Source organism: Sphaerodactylus townsendi, linkage group LG10, assembly GCF_021028975.2.
Source record: "Sphaerodactylus townsendi isolate TG3544 linkage group LG10, MPM_Stown_v2.3, whole genome shotgun sequence".
In the NCBI taxonomy this organism is placed as follows: Eukaryota; Metazoa; Chordata; class Lepidosauria; order Squamata; family Sphaerodactylidae; genus Sphaerodactylus; species Sphaerodactylus townsendi.
The window spans coordinates 56,296,026-56,312,092 of NC_059434.1; the positions used below are offsets into that span (position 1 = coordinate 56,296,026).

The window sequence follows — 16,067 nt, forward strand, 5'->3', positions numbered from 1 at the left end:
GGAAGCATATTTATGGATCCATTATTGTTAATGCATATATTTTAAGAACACAAACTGAACCCTTCAAGTCCAAGAATTCCCTTTGCTAACTACATACATTTCAGAATTCATAAAAAGGGACAAAATCCTGCATTTAATATAGCCCTATTCCATCTTCCCCTATCTTCTGAAGTTAGGTGTGGCCACCTGCTGGTGGGAAGGGGGCTTCTTTTATGGAGCTTCAGCTTGTGGAATGGTCTGCTGCCTGCAATTTGATAATATTTTTATTTAGCACCAACTATCTGACGCTGCAGACTCTGATGATTTTTTTTGCTGCTTTTCAGTGCTTTTGTTTGTTATATAGTTTAACTATTTTAAACTGCAGGTTTTTAATTTTTTATGTAAGCCACCTTGGGAGCCAAGTATAGCTGACTGTGTGGGATGAATGATTGATTACATAAATAAAAGTGTTTCTGTTGCTGTTTAAGTAAACAAATACAGCTGTAGACGGCAGATCTTGTTCTCTTTTTAAATATGCCCTGAGCATAGCTAAGCTGAGCAGAATGCAACTTGCACAGAATCAACTTTAGCGAGATGAAAAGAAACACAGTTATGTCAGCATCATTCTAACATAGAAGGGAAGAGTTTGGATTTATACCCAGCTTTTCTGTATTAAGGAGTCTCAAAGCAGCTTACAAATTCCTTCCCTTCCTGTCCCCACAACAGACACCTTGTGAGGTAGGTAGGGCTGATAGATTTCGGAGAGTCATCATGGGTAGGAGTGGTTCACCAGACTAGACTCCACACACCCTTAATCACTACACCACACAGCACACAACCTGTGACCCCAGCTGAACAATCCCATCAGCTATGTATTACAGCCTTAAGTTCCTTTTGCCGACCTTGGGGTGCCAAAACCAAAGGCATATTAAGTACTTAGCAGATGGAAGGCTGATGGTCATGGCATGTACAAGCTTGTACTAGCAAGCTAAGAACGTGAAACACTGAGCTGGCAGCCTTATCCTATAACCCTCTACACAACACAGAAATTAAGTTGGTAGGTTGACTACGCTCTTCATAGCTCAGCAGAGACCAGATCACTGTGCAAGAAAAGCAGAAAGACAATCAGCCATGCCAGTATAGTTTCACCAATGAAGGGTTGTTTCAATAGCACCTCAGATAGCTACACTAGCTTCAGTATTTTATCATTGGGGTTTAAAGGCTGCCAAATCCAGGCAGATGATTAATGGTTGAAACATGAAGGTCATTCAGCTGTAGCATTTTTCTGCTGAATGGGTGCTAGTGTCTCTGGAAAATGTATAGTTACAACTTGGCTAGTTAGTTCTTCAGGGTTTATACGCTTCTAAAGCACTTTCTGACTGCCGAGCTGCATTAAAGAAAGGTCGTTGTTCCACTTAGTTGCTGATGGTCTCTGAAGTACTTAGCTTGTCAGCGCAAAACACTCAGTGTAAAGAATGTGATAAAAAGACAGACTTTTCTAGCTCAATTCATTTGTAACATAATAGACACATGAAACTCAGTCCTCCCACAGACTTTGTTTCCTTGGGTGTTTGATGCATTTTGATTATGGCTGAAGAGTCAGGGTGTCAACCATTTGTAAGAGGCTGTGAAGAGGCCAGTAAGCACCATATATCGTTTATAAGATGACACTTATGTCACTTAACTTTATGAAGAAGCAACAAATCCCTTCCAAAATGAACATTACTAGAAAAGAAGAAGTAGTACACCTTGCTTCATGATCCAGATCACAAAATGAGGAAATGTTGCCTATGTGAAAACAAACATTTAATCAATTCTTTCTTTTTCCTTTTGTCCAACAGAACTGGATTATTCAGTTCTGCAAACGGAGATCCTTTGAATTTTGGAATTATGCCTTCTCTGAGCATGCTGCGGGTATCTTTTTAAGGGCTGTCGTTTATAGAAGTCTGTTTGTACTATTGTATTGCCAACAAAAGAAAATCCACCTTATGCCCAAAACTAAACATAACAAGCATGGCAATTTTAAAGTAAGCAAATTTAACAATCAAAGTCTAAACTGATCTTCAGATAAAAATACTGTTTGAATTACCCTACCCTAATTTCTACTCAACCTAAAAGAGGAAAAGCTGTACTGGATTTGCCACTAATAAACTGCAAAGATTATTACAGATGTGAACAAAATCTAGCGTTCCTATGTGTTTACACACACACATATATATACAAGACAACTGTTTTCAATATTTAATTATCTGGATATTTTAAAAATTTGCTCTCATGTTTTGGCACATAGGTGCTTGAATTTCTGACCAGTAACTAGATATCATTTTCATTTAATTCAGATCCAGAGCCAACTGGAGCAAATGCTGCAGTTAAAGTATTTAATTTCAAAAGGACAGAACTTTACAAAGTTGGAGAAGTTTCTAAGAAAGGGCTGGCTGGACAGGCAGTGCGATCCTGTGCACAGTTGTTTCAGCGCATTAAGGTCAACAGGCTTACACTGGTGTGACCCTGAACAAGATCGCCCTGTAATAAATGCAGAAGCCTAGCTGCATTCAACAGGACATGGGCTATCAGCAATTTCATATCAAACATGTCATAAACACCTGAGGCTGCCACCTATCATATTGTCTTTCAGTGCTAGAACATTTATTTTTCTCCAGGGCTTATGACAAAGGGGCTTTTATCTTTAAACTGTTCTATGATCTGCTTCTGGTCAGAGGCCTCTTTGAACATTTTTAGGTTGTTCAGTTGTTATTTTATGGTGCAAGTATAAGTCCTTGGTTTTAATGACTCTGGGTTTTTTTCCCATTGATAATCTGTAATGTTTTACAGTACAGTGTTTACTTTTTAGCAACCTCAAACAGGACACTAGCGGGCAGCATAAAAAGTTCCAGACTCTAATTAAGTAGGATGTGAGTCAAAAACAAGGAACTATAAAGAATAAGGAATAAGATCTAAGATAGCATAAAGTAAAAGAGGTTAAAATAATGGAGAAAAATAAAGAGTGGAAACTGGTAGAATTCAGTCCTGGGCAGAAATAAACAGCAACAGATTGTAAAGTTATTATATAAACAAAACACTGCAAGATCTACAGAGGGACAAGCATATGCTCAGTATTAGGGACAGAAAGAAGCCTGAGGATCTCTCTCAAATATTTAATTATTATTTTGCTTTAAATTTTTAATTTAAAAAGTGTTGTTAACCAGGGTTGGGGGAGAGGTCAGGTTGCCATGCTAACTTTTCACAAATGCATAGATCTGAGCTGGAGGAAGAGGTTAAAACTTAATGTGCTCATTTTTCAGGCAATGAAGTTATAATCCCCAGTCAAAAATATTTAAAGAGATGACAAGCAGCAAATTATATAATAGGTCTGCTTGCAGTGGTTTTTAATGAACACCTACTTTGACCATCCTCAGGGCCTTTAAATCCAGGAAAGAATCAGGCCTTTTCATATACCGAATATTTATGGAGACTTTCTTCCCCCAGCCCGCAGGTGGAAAGTGTTACATGGAGGAACCAAGAAATGTGGGACAGTTATATTTATTATAGCGCAGTATAAAATCACAGAATTCAATTTAATCCCAGACCCCACCTGCCAACAGATTAGGTGTCAAACTTGCGGCCCTCCAGATGTTATGGACTACAGTTCCCATCACCCCCTGCCAGCTTCATGTTATGGACTACAGTTCCCATCACCCCCTGCCAGCATCATGCTGGCAGGGGATGATGGGAACTGTAGTCCATAGCATCTGGAGGGCCGCGAGTTTGACACCTCAGGCCTACAGTTTCTCAAGTTGTACTGCACACAAAAAGGGATCAAACAGAACTCACCTGAAACTCTTTCACGTTCCACAAGGTTTGTATAGAGATTGAAAATCTGTTCTTGGACTTTGCAAACAGATCTTTTAATTTTTTCCCGTCGTGTTACCATGTACGTAAGATTTCGTACCTAAAAATATACACACAGACAGAAGGTGCACAGTGACTTTGTGAACACGGGAACTTTCACACACTCACAGCCCTCTTCGCAGGAGGGTTTCCCTATTTATTAAAGAAGCTCTTGCTTGAACAAGGGAACAAGGTTTTGGGAATGCCCACCACTATGAAGTAACTTGGAAGGCCTGCTCCTTTCGACCAAGTCTGGTTCTAGAGATCATGAGCAGACTCATGATCTTATCCTTGCAACTGCTAACCTATTCACAATTTGCCATGAATGACTGCCTTTCAGGCAGTTCTTGGGAGAGCAGGAAATGTGAGTTGTCTCTTCACATAATGTGAGTTGTCTCTTTCACCTTCTAGTACACAGAATGCAGTTACACAAAGTGGCAGAAAGAGACAATGATGCAGGTGTATATACAATTCAGAGCTCTATCAGTGAACTCCTCTTCCCTATGCACTTGGTAGAAACAGAGCCAATAAGGCAAGATTAAGGAAGATAATCCTATGTACCTCCTCTGTTGCCCAGAACCAATAAGGTAAGTATTAACTTGATTTTAGGTACTCTGGGGCCAACAGGACTGTCAAGCGGTTTGGCAACCAAAGCAACATCTTCTCTTCCACAGCTGCTTACCCTTTCCAAGTCCTGCCGGAGATGGGTGAAAAGCTGTAGTCTCCTGAACAGGACATCCTGTTCCCGTTTGGCCAGATTGTCCTCTTCATCTTTCTTTGGGGTGATCAAAGGTTTGTTGAAATTAGATTTCCTCTTCAGCTTCCAGTACTGATACAGGAATTCTACAGTGTCTTCCGGAAGCTGCAGCGTCTTGGCTACTTCTGAAGCATTGACAAAGGCATAGAACTCGTCCTCCAGCTGCTGAAGCTTCTGCTTACGAACGCTCACCCTATGCGCCTCCTCCTGGTTTTGATCCATGTTGTCAAATGGCTCCAGGTGAGCAGGAGGAGAACTGTCCTGTGCTCCATTCTCATTCTCCTGGCTGATGAACTCATTGAGGTTTTCCTCTTCCGGCTTCTTCGTGGAACTGTGCTTTGGGCAGTAGGACTTGAACTTAACTTCATCATTGTCAGCCAGAATAGTTTTCATTTCTAAGCCACGGTCAAATGCACAAGTGACGTGGAAAGCTGTGCGGCAATTTTTCACCGAACACTTGGAGGGAGAGATAAATGACAAACTTTCAATATATAAACTGAAACCTTCAGCAGGTTATAACAACAAATTGAGAGAGTACAAGCATTTTTATGAGACGCTTGAATTTCATACACAACAAGCATGAACCTTCAAGGACTTGAATGAGGCATCTCATTTCCTCCTTCCTCACTGCTTCTTCTCTCCTTTTCCTGAAAGCCCCCACAGCCTCTTCTCTCCGCCCCCCCCCCCCGCTTCATTCTCTTCTTCCTACTCAATAGTCAATCTACTATTAGCTGCACCTCTGTCTACAGCTCTCCCTAAACCCCCACCCCCTCAGCACACTTTACCTAGGAAACTATGGTCCAGTTGTGAGAATCCTAAAAGACACATGGAGTGTCTATATCAGCCCTGTTTAGGTTACGGACACTATACAATCAAGCTTCCTGATTTTTAAACTATCACTGCAAAACTGTTAATTGTAATGATAAATGCTTTATACATTGTAAGCTGTGATGAGGTGGTCTGTTCACAGCTTCAGGAGGAACAGGAGAATTTATATAGTTTACAATTAGCTTTGGAAACAAATAGCAAAGAAATATGTGAGTTTCCTATATTGCATACTGGGCATAAAACAATGGAGATAGCATTCCTGTACAATGGAAGGTTCCTAACCTTCATTACGAAGCAGCAGTGGCGTAATGGCTAAGAGCAGGTGCACTCTGATCTGGAGGAACCAGGTTTGATTCCCAGCTCTGCCGCTTGAGTTATGGAGGCTTATCTGGGGAATTCAGATTAGCCTGTGCACTCCCACACATGCCAGCTGGGTGACCTTGGGCTAGTCACAGCTTTTCGGAGCTCTCTCCGCTCCACCCACCTCACAGGGTGTTTGTTGTGAGGGGGGAAGGGCAAGGAGATTGAAAGCCCCTTTGAGTCTCCTTCAGGAGAGAAAGGGGGGATATAAATCCAAACTCTTCTTCTTCTAATGAGATCAGGAGGTTAACTTTCATCTCACAGAGGTCTCACAGATCAGGAGGTTAACTTTCATCTAGCACAGAAAACCATGATATAACATGTGGTACAATGTTATTGAATACAGATAATTGTATCACATGTTCCTTTTTTCCTTTTGAAGTATAACAATCCCTACATTATTCAATGTTGAAGGATTTGGATATGCCAATCGGCACCCATATAATCTGATTATTCTACAAAATCATTTCAACAGCTCCAGTTGATCTTGATCTGACATAGTATTATAAACATCCTGAGAGATTTTTTTAAAATGACATGAAACCCTCCTGATGTAATCCAGGGAACAACAGAACTACTTGATTAAAAGCTACTTGATCAGTGTATGCCGCAAATAATACACACATTGAAAGCACTAAGACATCGTCCCATTCTCTGCATATGCTTTCACTTCCCGCAAGATAAAAACAGAGCATCATGTTGAAACTCAGCCAACAGGGCATGAAAAATGCCACAGAACAGGGACCAAGACCTTTCTCTTCAGTGTGTTTTTAAGCAACTTGTTCTTCTCCGAAGGGATAGCAGCATCCTTTTCATCTGTTTGCATTCAAAGTATCAATTCGGAAAACGCAACAATGAGTAACACCCACAGATGTCTACGCTTGGAACGAAGCCGTTACACAGTTATTCCAAGCAATTGTCGGAGGAGCAATATCAGTGATGTGATCTCACCCGTTACATAAGCGTGGACTCGAGGGAGTCCAGAGAGGTCTGCAAGGGCTTGTGCTATTTATTTATTAATGGACGGGGCACCAATTAGATTCCTATGATTCATATTCGACGCTTTTGTCTTACACTTCCCTGGGAGGGGGAGCAGTAAACAAAGCCTTTGGCAAAGCACTTGCAAAGCTGCAGGGATTCTCTGCTGACTCCCAGGCCTATCAATGATTCAGAGCAAGCAGAGAAGCAAAAAGGAGGGGGCAGCATCAGCCAAAGGATCTAAATACCCAGCAATTGACTCACCCTAAAGCAGAGTTCACCTTTTCCCAGGCCCCTTCCGCACATGCAAAATAATGCACTTTCAATCCACTTTCACAATTTATTGTCGAAGGCTTTCACGGCCAGAATCACTAGGATATTGTGGATTTTTCAGGTTGTATGGTCGTGTTCCAGTAGTATTTTCTCCTGACATTTCACCTGCATCTGTGGCTAGCATCTTCAGAAGATCACAACTGTTTGCAAGTGGATTTTGCTATTTTGCACAGTAAAATCCAGCTGCAAAGTGCGCTGAAAATGGATTGAAAGTGCATTATTCTGCATGTGAGGAAGGGACCCTAGGCACACAGGCAAGGCCCAGAAAACACCCCTATCTTCCCCGAAATAGGAGAAGACTGACATTGTAAGACTACATTTTCTTTTCTCCATGTAAGCAACGGCTTCTTTTATACTGCTAATAAAAAGAATACAGCAATGTTTGCTCATTCTTCAGGTAGCAGTGCTTTCATGCTTATACATAAAATATTTATTAGCGTTTTAAAAGCCAAGCACAGCAAAGTGGTTTCTCTACATTAGCAACTATTTTATGCACAGACATGAAAGAGATGCTACCTGAACAAGTGAGAAAACATCACGGCATTCTGATTTCTTTGTGCTATAAACCCATCATAAGCAAAAGATGCCAGGAAGGCTAATATGAATATAAAGAGAGGTTGGTAAAAATCACAAAACTCTATAATCGCACCAAATGTGCACCAGTTAGTGCATCACGTGCTCTGGCAGTATTAGCTCTGCAGGACGACAAAGGCATCACTAGCCTCAGAAAATTACCTTTAAAGTTTGTACCAGCATCATCTGAAGTACTTATTTCAATTTTTCTTTTGTCCATATTAACTTTTCTTAATTTCTATGATAAATAAACAGGAAATACATACAAGTATACCTGTGTACACATTCATAATAACTTTGACTTAACTAACTGAATAAAGATATGCAAAAAGAGTATAGGAATCTTAAGGACTTTTTAAATGGCGAAGACTACAAGTTACCCTTCCGCCTCAGATCTGGAGATCCACTGTCTGCCCCACCAGAGAAAATTACTTGTAATCAGGACCCAGAGGCGTAGCTGGACCAGAGTGTGCCTGGTGCGCACTCTGTGTTTTCCGCCCCCGCCCCCCCCGTCCGCGGCGCCCTGCCCCTCCACCCCTCTTTACTTTAGTTCAGCCTGGAAAAGTGGCCTGTTCCCTTCAGGCTGAAAACAGCCTGGTGGGAACTAAACTTCCCATGAGGCCCTGGGGCTTGCAAGGTCTCCTGGGAAGTGTAGCTCCCACTAGGCCATTTTCAGCCTGAAGAGGACAGGTCGCTTCTCCAGCCTGCACTGTTTCACTAAGGTAAATGTGGGGGGGGGATTCCCCCCTAGGGGTGCACTCGGTGCAAAGTGCACCCCTTCCCCCCACCTCTGTTAGGACCAACATCACAATACACTAAGGTAACAATATACTAAGGTAAGATAAATAGTTAAGATCAAACTTCTATAGAAAAAAACTGGGAATGGAACACAGATCAAGATATCATAAATCAGTGTATATCAGCACGCAAAATTAGATTCTTCATCAGCTTCTTCAACTATTTTTAATGACAGATTGTGTAAAAATTACTTGATCTCCTACATTTTAGGATTGCATACCAGCTGTGTATTTATTTTATTTATTTGTTGTTGCGGTCAATTCACCCATAAAACATAAAGACAACAGAAAACAATATTTGATCAACAATAACAACCAAATCGATAGATTAAAGAACATAAGGGGCAAAGTTACTTAGACTTGGGAACAAAATACTACAACAGAGGAATGACTGCTTGAAATCTGGTCTTTAATTCTGAAACCCTCTGCCAGAACCAACTGTGTATGAAAATGTCCTATAAAAATTATGTTAGAAAAATGTTTGTACTACTCAAAGGTAGGTCAGTTGGATGTGGATTCTGCATAGCTACTTCCAAGGTAATATTGTCCGCATAGAGGAAGTGATGTATATTAAAACTTTCCAGAAAGGCATCTTGAGGCATGAATAATTGTTAAAGACTCCCCAAGTCTTAAAATACTAGTGAGAGACCAAAAGAATCTCAGACCATTACCAACATTTTAAAATTATTCTCCTAACAATTTCTGCCAAACCCACCCCCAAATCTCTTCTGTTCCCAAGCAAACCTACTCAAAAATACAAATCCTATTGATTTCACTGGGACAGACTGAATCTTTGGTTTTTCATCCTCAGTAGCTTCCCACAGGATCTGCCTTGAAGTAAAAGAAGCTTATAGGTCATGATAGGCAGAATTATACCCTTCTAAGTCTATTGGCTTTGAAGAACAAAATCCTGGAAAGGATGGCACCTATTAGCTGTGATACAACCCCCTGCCCACAAAAAATTAAAAATCAAACATCTCATCAAGGTGATTTGTTGGTTTATCTTCATCAGGAACTGGGCACCAAGCTAACTTCATAGCAGCTGTGCTTGGGCTTGGAATTGGCCTCATTTTACAAGATCAGCCTGCCTTAACCCGATCTCCAAATTTATTTTAAGAAATTAGCTCAGGCCAAACTTGGCTCAGAAAACACTCAAGCAAGTCTTAGCTAAACCAATGCCATATAATTTTTTGCGATGAATATCTATTAGCGGTACAGCAGAGATGCCTAGTATTCCTTAATCACTGGCATTCGGTTGAAAATATTCATGAAAATGCAACGATTTATTGTAACTTTTAAAAAAGATTTTAAAAATAACAACCCGACAGATGATAGGGAGTTTGAAGTGTAGGAACTGATACCTGAAAATCGCTCCTAAATCCTGAATGGTTTTTAATGAGCCCAAAGAAGCTTGGAGATGAGAATGCATGACATACCGCAGCACCATTTGAAAAGGACAAAGAAGTTTAGAAGAAGAAGAAGAATTTGGATTTATATCCCCCCTTTCTCTCCTGAAGGAGACTCAAAGGGGCTTAACAATGTCCTTGCCCTTTCCCCCTCACAACAAACACCCTGTGAGGTAGGTGGGGCTGAGAGAGCTCCGAAAAGCTGTGACTAGCCCAAGGTCACCCAGCTGGCGTGTGTGGGAGTGCACAGGCTAATGTGAATTCCCCAGAGAAGCCTCCACAGCTCAGGCAGCAGAGCTGGGAATCAAATCCGGTTCCTCCAGATTAGATACACGAGCTTTTAACCTCCTACGCCACTGCTGTCAAAGCATGACAGAAGTAGGTAAAAAAAGACACCATAAAGCGCACCAGGTTTCTTTGAGGATCCCAAAGCAAAACTGGAGCCCTAGCCTCCTATGAATCTCACCTTGATGGTCTAGGTCAGTCCAATTTTTTCAGATTTTGAAAGCTAAGCAAGGTCAGGCCTGGTCAGTACTTGGATGCAAGACCACAAAGGAAACCCAAGGTCACTACGCTAAGGAAGACAATGACAAACCACCTCTATACATCTCTTACTTTGAAAATCCTATGGGGTAGCCATAAGTCGGCAGCAACATAACAGCACTTTACATACACATACTGTGAACTTTACATACACATACTGTGAACCTAAGAGCAAGCGTCTGCAACTAAGAGCATAAAGCAAGGTTCCTGTTTTGGGCAAAGTTACACAAACTTGGTGATCAGGCCCTTAAATATTAAAATATTAAGATCCCATAAAAAGGCATGATGGGTTGCCATATGTGACACTGTATTTCTTTATAGGAAGCAAAGTTACAAAAGAAACATCCCTACAGTGTCCAGTGGCAACAGCTGGGGAAAAGCAGATCTTTTTGGAAGCAACAACATATTCTTAATACCCAAGTCAAGACATTTACCTGTATCGATGCCCCAACCTTTTCATTGCAAAGACTGCACACCAGAGCCCATCTGCTGCTGGGAATATGGGAGACCTTTGTGATAGGCTCCATCTTTTCTGGGCTGCCAATGCTCACCTGTGAAAAATAAAACAGAACAATCAGTAAATGCTAACAGGAGAAACATCCTGAAGTTTTTTCACTACTTATAAGTAAATGCTAAATTAACTGTCGCAACATTCAGATGTTAATGAAAACAACTGTGTCAAAGTCATTTTAAAGACAGACAAGTATTCAGAAATTGTGTTTGATCTATAACAGATGTGGAGCAGCAAACACGATTCTTTCCCACATGCCCCACTTTATCTTCCCAACAACCTTGTAAAATAGGTTAATCTGAAGACAGAAGTAGTACAAGGTCATCCAATCAGTTTCATGGTTCATCAAAAATGTGAACACAGATCTCCACAATACAAGTCCAACATAGTACCATACTTCAATCCATAGTACCATACAACACTGACCGTCTGCTGAATTCAACACTGGTATTTGAGTGTCAAAACCAATAAAAATATCCATTATGCCCATTCTCTATCTTTCTGGATTCCAAACAAAAAGTAAATCTGCACTGTTTTTTATATGCTGAATCCTGTCCTCCCCTACCAGTGTCTGAAAAACTGCTAGACTGTAAGCCTCAGAACTGCCATCTCCACTGCAGCTACATTTCTCTTCACTTTTTTTACCCACTTCCTAATGGCAAGTGCTGTACTGAATCTCCTTACATTTGTGCATCTTGTAAATAAAGATGGCTGTCTGGAGACTCCTAGAATGGAGAGAAAGGAAGAGATCGACTATACCCAAGTCTTTCTCTGCCTTTCAGGTCTGACTGGCTACTGCAGCAAAGCTTCGGGAGAATCTTCATTAAGCCACCGTGTACCTGCCTTTATATGCAACCTTCCCCTTTCAGGTACTTCCCTTAACCAGTCAAGTTGCTGCTTCTTATGCAAGGAGGGTCCAAAAAAGTGATTGCCTATACTGGATTCATAGAAATGTTTTTGACTCATCAACTGGTTTCTTAAGTTGTTATTATTATTATGATGCCAACAAGCTGTAGAGGGAAGATGCACTGTGGTGCTAAGGGTACACCTTATGAAACTGGCACATACATAAAAAATCCCCATTGTGAATAATAGAATACATCATGTGACATTCTGCACAGGTAAGCATTTTGCCAGTGACTTGCATCTTACACCAACTGCAATCTAAGAACACTTTCCGGGGAACAAACCCCACTGAATAAAATGGAACTTGCTGCTCAGTAGACCTACTTAGGGGCTGCTGCTTAAGTCTCATAAGGTTTGCCAGCCACAAAATGTCGGGCAGCACTCCTGATGTCATGAAAACCAGGATGTCATTCCTTGCCTTGCCACATCTCCCGTTTCCAGAGAGATCCAACCTGCCACCAGGTTAATACAGACATACTCCCCTATTGCTGTGAATCTGTGATGCTGTCTCTGGTGTTACTCTGTGGTTCCTCACATGTCTCTTACTACAAGGTGTGAAAAGATGACATACCTAGTTTGGAATATAAATGCAGATTTCTCAAAACACCCACCTCAGGAATCCAAAGGGCACAGCTAACATGGACCCATTTAGTCCCACTTCGAGTTGGCTTCATGGCTCCACCTTTCTTGGGACACAACAAACACTTGGGCTGAACACCAAGAGCGCAGGTTCGGCATAACCAACTGCCTTCTGGGACCTTAAGGATTCCATAGCATGCCTGTTCTCACAGTACAAGAGGAAAATTGAGATTTAAAAATCTAGTTAAAATACCAACATTTTCATAATGGGATACTTAATATGTATGAGGTGACTGTTAATATTTCTGTACCATCTTCTCGGCATGAGACTTTATCACAATGATCTACTTATTCATCTTCACAAGTCATAACACAGATAGGAAACTGAAAGAGATTGATTTGACCAAAACCTCTCAAGGACTTTGTAGATAAAGAGGGAGGTCAATACATCAGCCTAAAAAATGGATATGCTGGTTCAGTGTAGTGAGCACTGCCATATCAACGGTGTCTTCGCAATGTCACAAAGCCACACTTTGCCTTTACCACTGCATAAGAGATAAGACATACACGAAACTGGCCCGTTCCTTAGACAGCAGAAATTGCTGCAGCCAAATAACGAAGCAAAGCTTTGGCCATACATATGTTACTTTCCTACAAGCACATGCCTTCTCCTTAAATTAAGTTGGGGTCAATTCAAAGATTACTGCAGTTGAATGGTTACCACTGAAATGAATTCTAGGTGGCCAAGACTTCACACAGCTGTGGTAACACCAAGTACCAGCCGGATTATGTAGAGTGAACCCAAAAATGTGACATGGTGAGACCTGACCAAGCCAGAACACCACAGCTACGCAAAACTCATTTTTAGCAGTAGGCAATCCTGTCACCGTGACATTTTCATCAACCTTCAAATTCTACTAGACACAAAGAAAGTCTAATACTACACTCAGCAGGAGCCTGCAACAGGAAGTAAAGAGGATGACCGTAACCTGCTGCAACAGCAGACTACTAGATGGGTTGATGATTATCTCAACTGGAGTTAAGCCAAGACTCTGAAACTAAAATAACAGCAGAGAACATATTTATATCCATGTCCATCAGAAAGACGAGAAGGGGGGGGGCGGGGCGGCAGAGGGAGGTATTCCAAGTGCACAGTTCTATTGCTAAGAGAACTCTCCCTATTCTCAACTCTCAACTTTCACCCTAGTAGCTTTGCTTACTGAAGCAGAGACATCTAGAGAAGCCTCTATCCAAGCTGCTGTTAGTTTGGATCCTTTGGAAACCTTGTATGTTCCAATGAAATCACAGTACAACAGGAATGGCAAACTATTTACCAAGATGGCAGGTTTTAAGAGACTAAAAGGGAGCCTATTCTATTGAATGTGCAAATCCATTAATGCACCTTTATCCTTGTGCTAGTCTATGATCTGATAATTCATTTATCTTTGTCCAACAGAGTACCAAAATAGAAAAAAATATCCTCTCTCACACTTTCAGAAAACACAGACTACTTGATTTGCTGCAAAAAGATCTGCTTAACATCCGGGGGCGAGGAGGGGGGCTATTTGGAGAAATTTTCCTGAACAGCCAGTTACAAATTTGATATGCTAAAAATACCTAGTGACATTTTTCTTCCTCGCCAAAAGTATTTGCCATGTTTCTACAGAAGAAGAGTAGGTTTTTATTACCCTGCTTTTCTCTACCTTAAGGAGTCTCAAAGTGGCCTACAATCACAATCCCTTCCGCTCCCCACAACAGGCACCTTATGAGATTGGTGGGGTGAGAGAGATCTGACTAGGCCAAAATCACCCAGCAGGCTTCACATGAAAGAGTGCAGAATCAAACCCGGTTCACCAGATTAGATTCTGTCACTCTTAACCATGGCACTTTGACGGCTCTAGGTTGACATGTCAATGCTGCCTTGAAACTTGCACTAAAGTAAATCAAGTCTGAGCTCATGGGAAAGTTTGTGGAAGAAGCTGGTGATGTGGATCTTTCCTTTCTCAGTCTAGGAAAATTCACATGCAGAAGCTTGCTCCACATAACTGCCAAAGCAAAGAAAGATGCATGTGTGAAGATACCTCATCCAGAAATCACTGATCTCTGAATGGTGAACTCTGAATAGTGAAATGCATTTCTTTTAGGCCTGTAGGAACAGAACATTCCCAGCAGTAGGTCTTCCAATAAACAGGAATATGATGAAAATAAACAGGAATATGATGAAAATGAATAAACAGGTAACGCAATAAAACTATCAAAGCACATGTCCAAAAGTACAAAGCAAAGATAAAAGGGTATCCAATCAACCAATAAAAGACTGCAGCATTTAACGGACAAGTATTTTTCATTGTTTCATGATTTCACCTTAAGAACATAAGAACAAGCCAGCTGGATCAGACCAAAGTCCATCTAGTCCAGCTCTCTGCTACTCGCAGTGGCCCACCAGGTGCCTTTGGGAACTCACATGTAGGATGTGAACGCAATGGCCTTCTGCGGCTGTTGCTCCCGAGCACCTGGTCTGTTAAGGCATTTGCAATCTCAGATCAAGGAGGATCAAGATTGGTAGCCATAAATCGACTTCTCCTCCATAAATCCTTCATATAAAATCAGTTTTAAAGAAAGCATCTAGAAATCTTTATATTTTCAAGCACAGAGAAACAAATGTAGTTGTTAATTAGGCTTGGCAGTTTCTAACAATCAAGGGTAATTATTAAAATCTTAAGTATCCAGCCTATTTAGTTACAAAAAAAAAATCAAAGGCACATTATTTGGGGGTATGACTTAGAAATCTGGGAGACAGAAATGTCTTTAATGTATTTTATTCAATTATCAAATTATTTCCCTCATCTCTGTCATGGTGTACATTTCACCTAAGACTCGCAACCATTTGCAAATGCACCAGATGAGTATAAAATTCCCATTACCACCTTGTAGCAATGAGGAATCTATACAAGCTCATTCCAATGCCAAGCATTGTTTTACTGGACTGGCCTACCTGATGAACGCAAATATTGCATTTGTCACAGAACACCATTTCATTGCCGTCTTCACCATCTGGAGACTGGCAAACATCACAGACAACGTCTTCATCGTACTCGATACCAAGTCCTTCTTCAGTCTCAATAGCGTGATTCATGTTGTCGTAGCATCGTTGTTCAAATTCTTCCATAATTCTCTCCATGGTGTATTCATCCAATTCAGGCATCCCTGAGAAATTAATCCAAAGGTTATCATGTTTAAAATACCAAAGGCATTATATGCATTAAGAAACATGACTATGGCTAACTCGACAAGCCCTATGGATCACCTTTTTTAAAAAAATGGTTGGTAGATAGTCATTAACTGCTGATGGCAAACATACATGAAGAATATAGATCAATACAGCAGGTTTCACTTCTAATGCCTTGGAAAGAAGAGAACTCAAAACAACCCTTGAGAATCATTATACTGTCCTTTTTTTAATGGGTTGTTAAATTTCTAGTACAGAGTGTTTATTTCAAGTTATTCAGTTGTCTGAAGAGCCTGCTGTTTTGGGGACTATTCTGCCAACTTTTATTACTTCAGAAACACCTCTGTCATATGTCTCTATCCCTAAGCTTTGAAACAGAAGAGACTGAACTCCAAACCGT

At 40.9% G+C, this 16,067-nt stretch overlaps 1 protein-coding gene across 5 annotated transcripts in view; it reads right to left on the minus strand.

The window, feature by feature from the left end:
• JADE1 (jade family PHD finger 1) overlaps window positions 1-16,067 on the minus strand; it is a 71,528-nt gene that overhangs the window by 5,421 nt on the left and 50,040 nt on the right. For all 5 annotated transcript variants that reach the window (XM_048509384.1, XM_048509382.1, XM_048509386.1 and 2 more), the window contains 5 exons: window positions 15,434-15,645; window positions 12,471-12,638; window positions 10,877-10,993; window positions 4,550-5,080; window positions 3,811-3,928 (listed from right to left, as the gene is read on the minus strand). In XM_048509384.1, coding sequence (XP_048365341.1) covers window positions 3,811-3,928; window positions 4,550-5,080; window positions 10,877-10,993; window positions 12,471-12,638; window positions 15,434-15,645 — 1,146 coding nt within the window. The remainder of the gene's footprint in view (window positions 1-3,810; window positions 3,929-4,549; window positions 5,081-10,876; window positions 10,994-12,470; window positions 12,639-15,433; window positions 15,646-16,067) is intronic.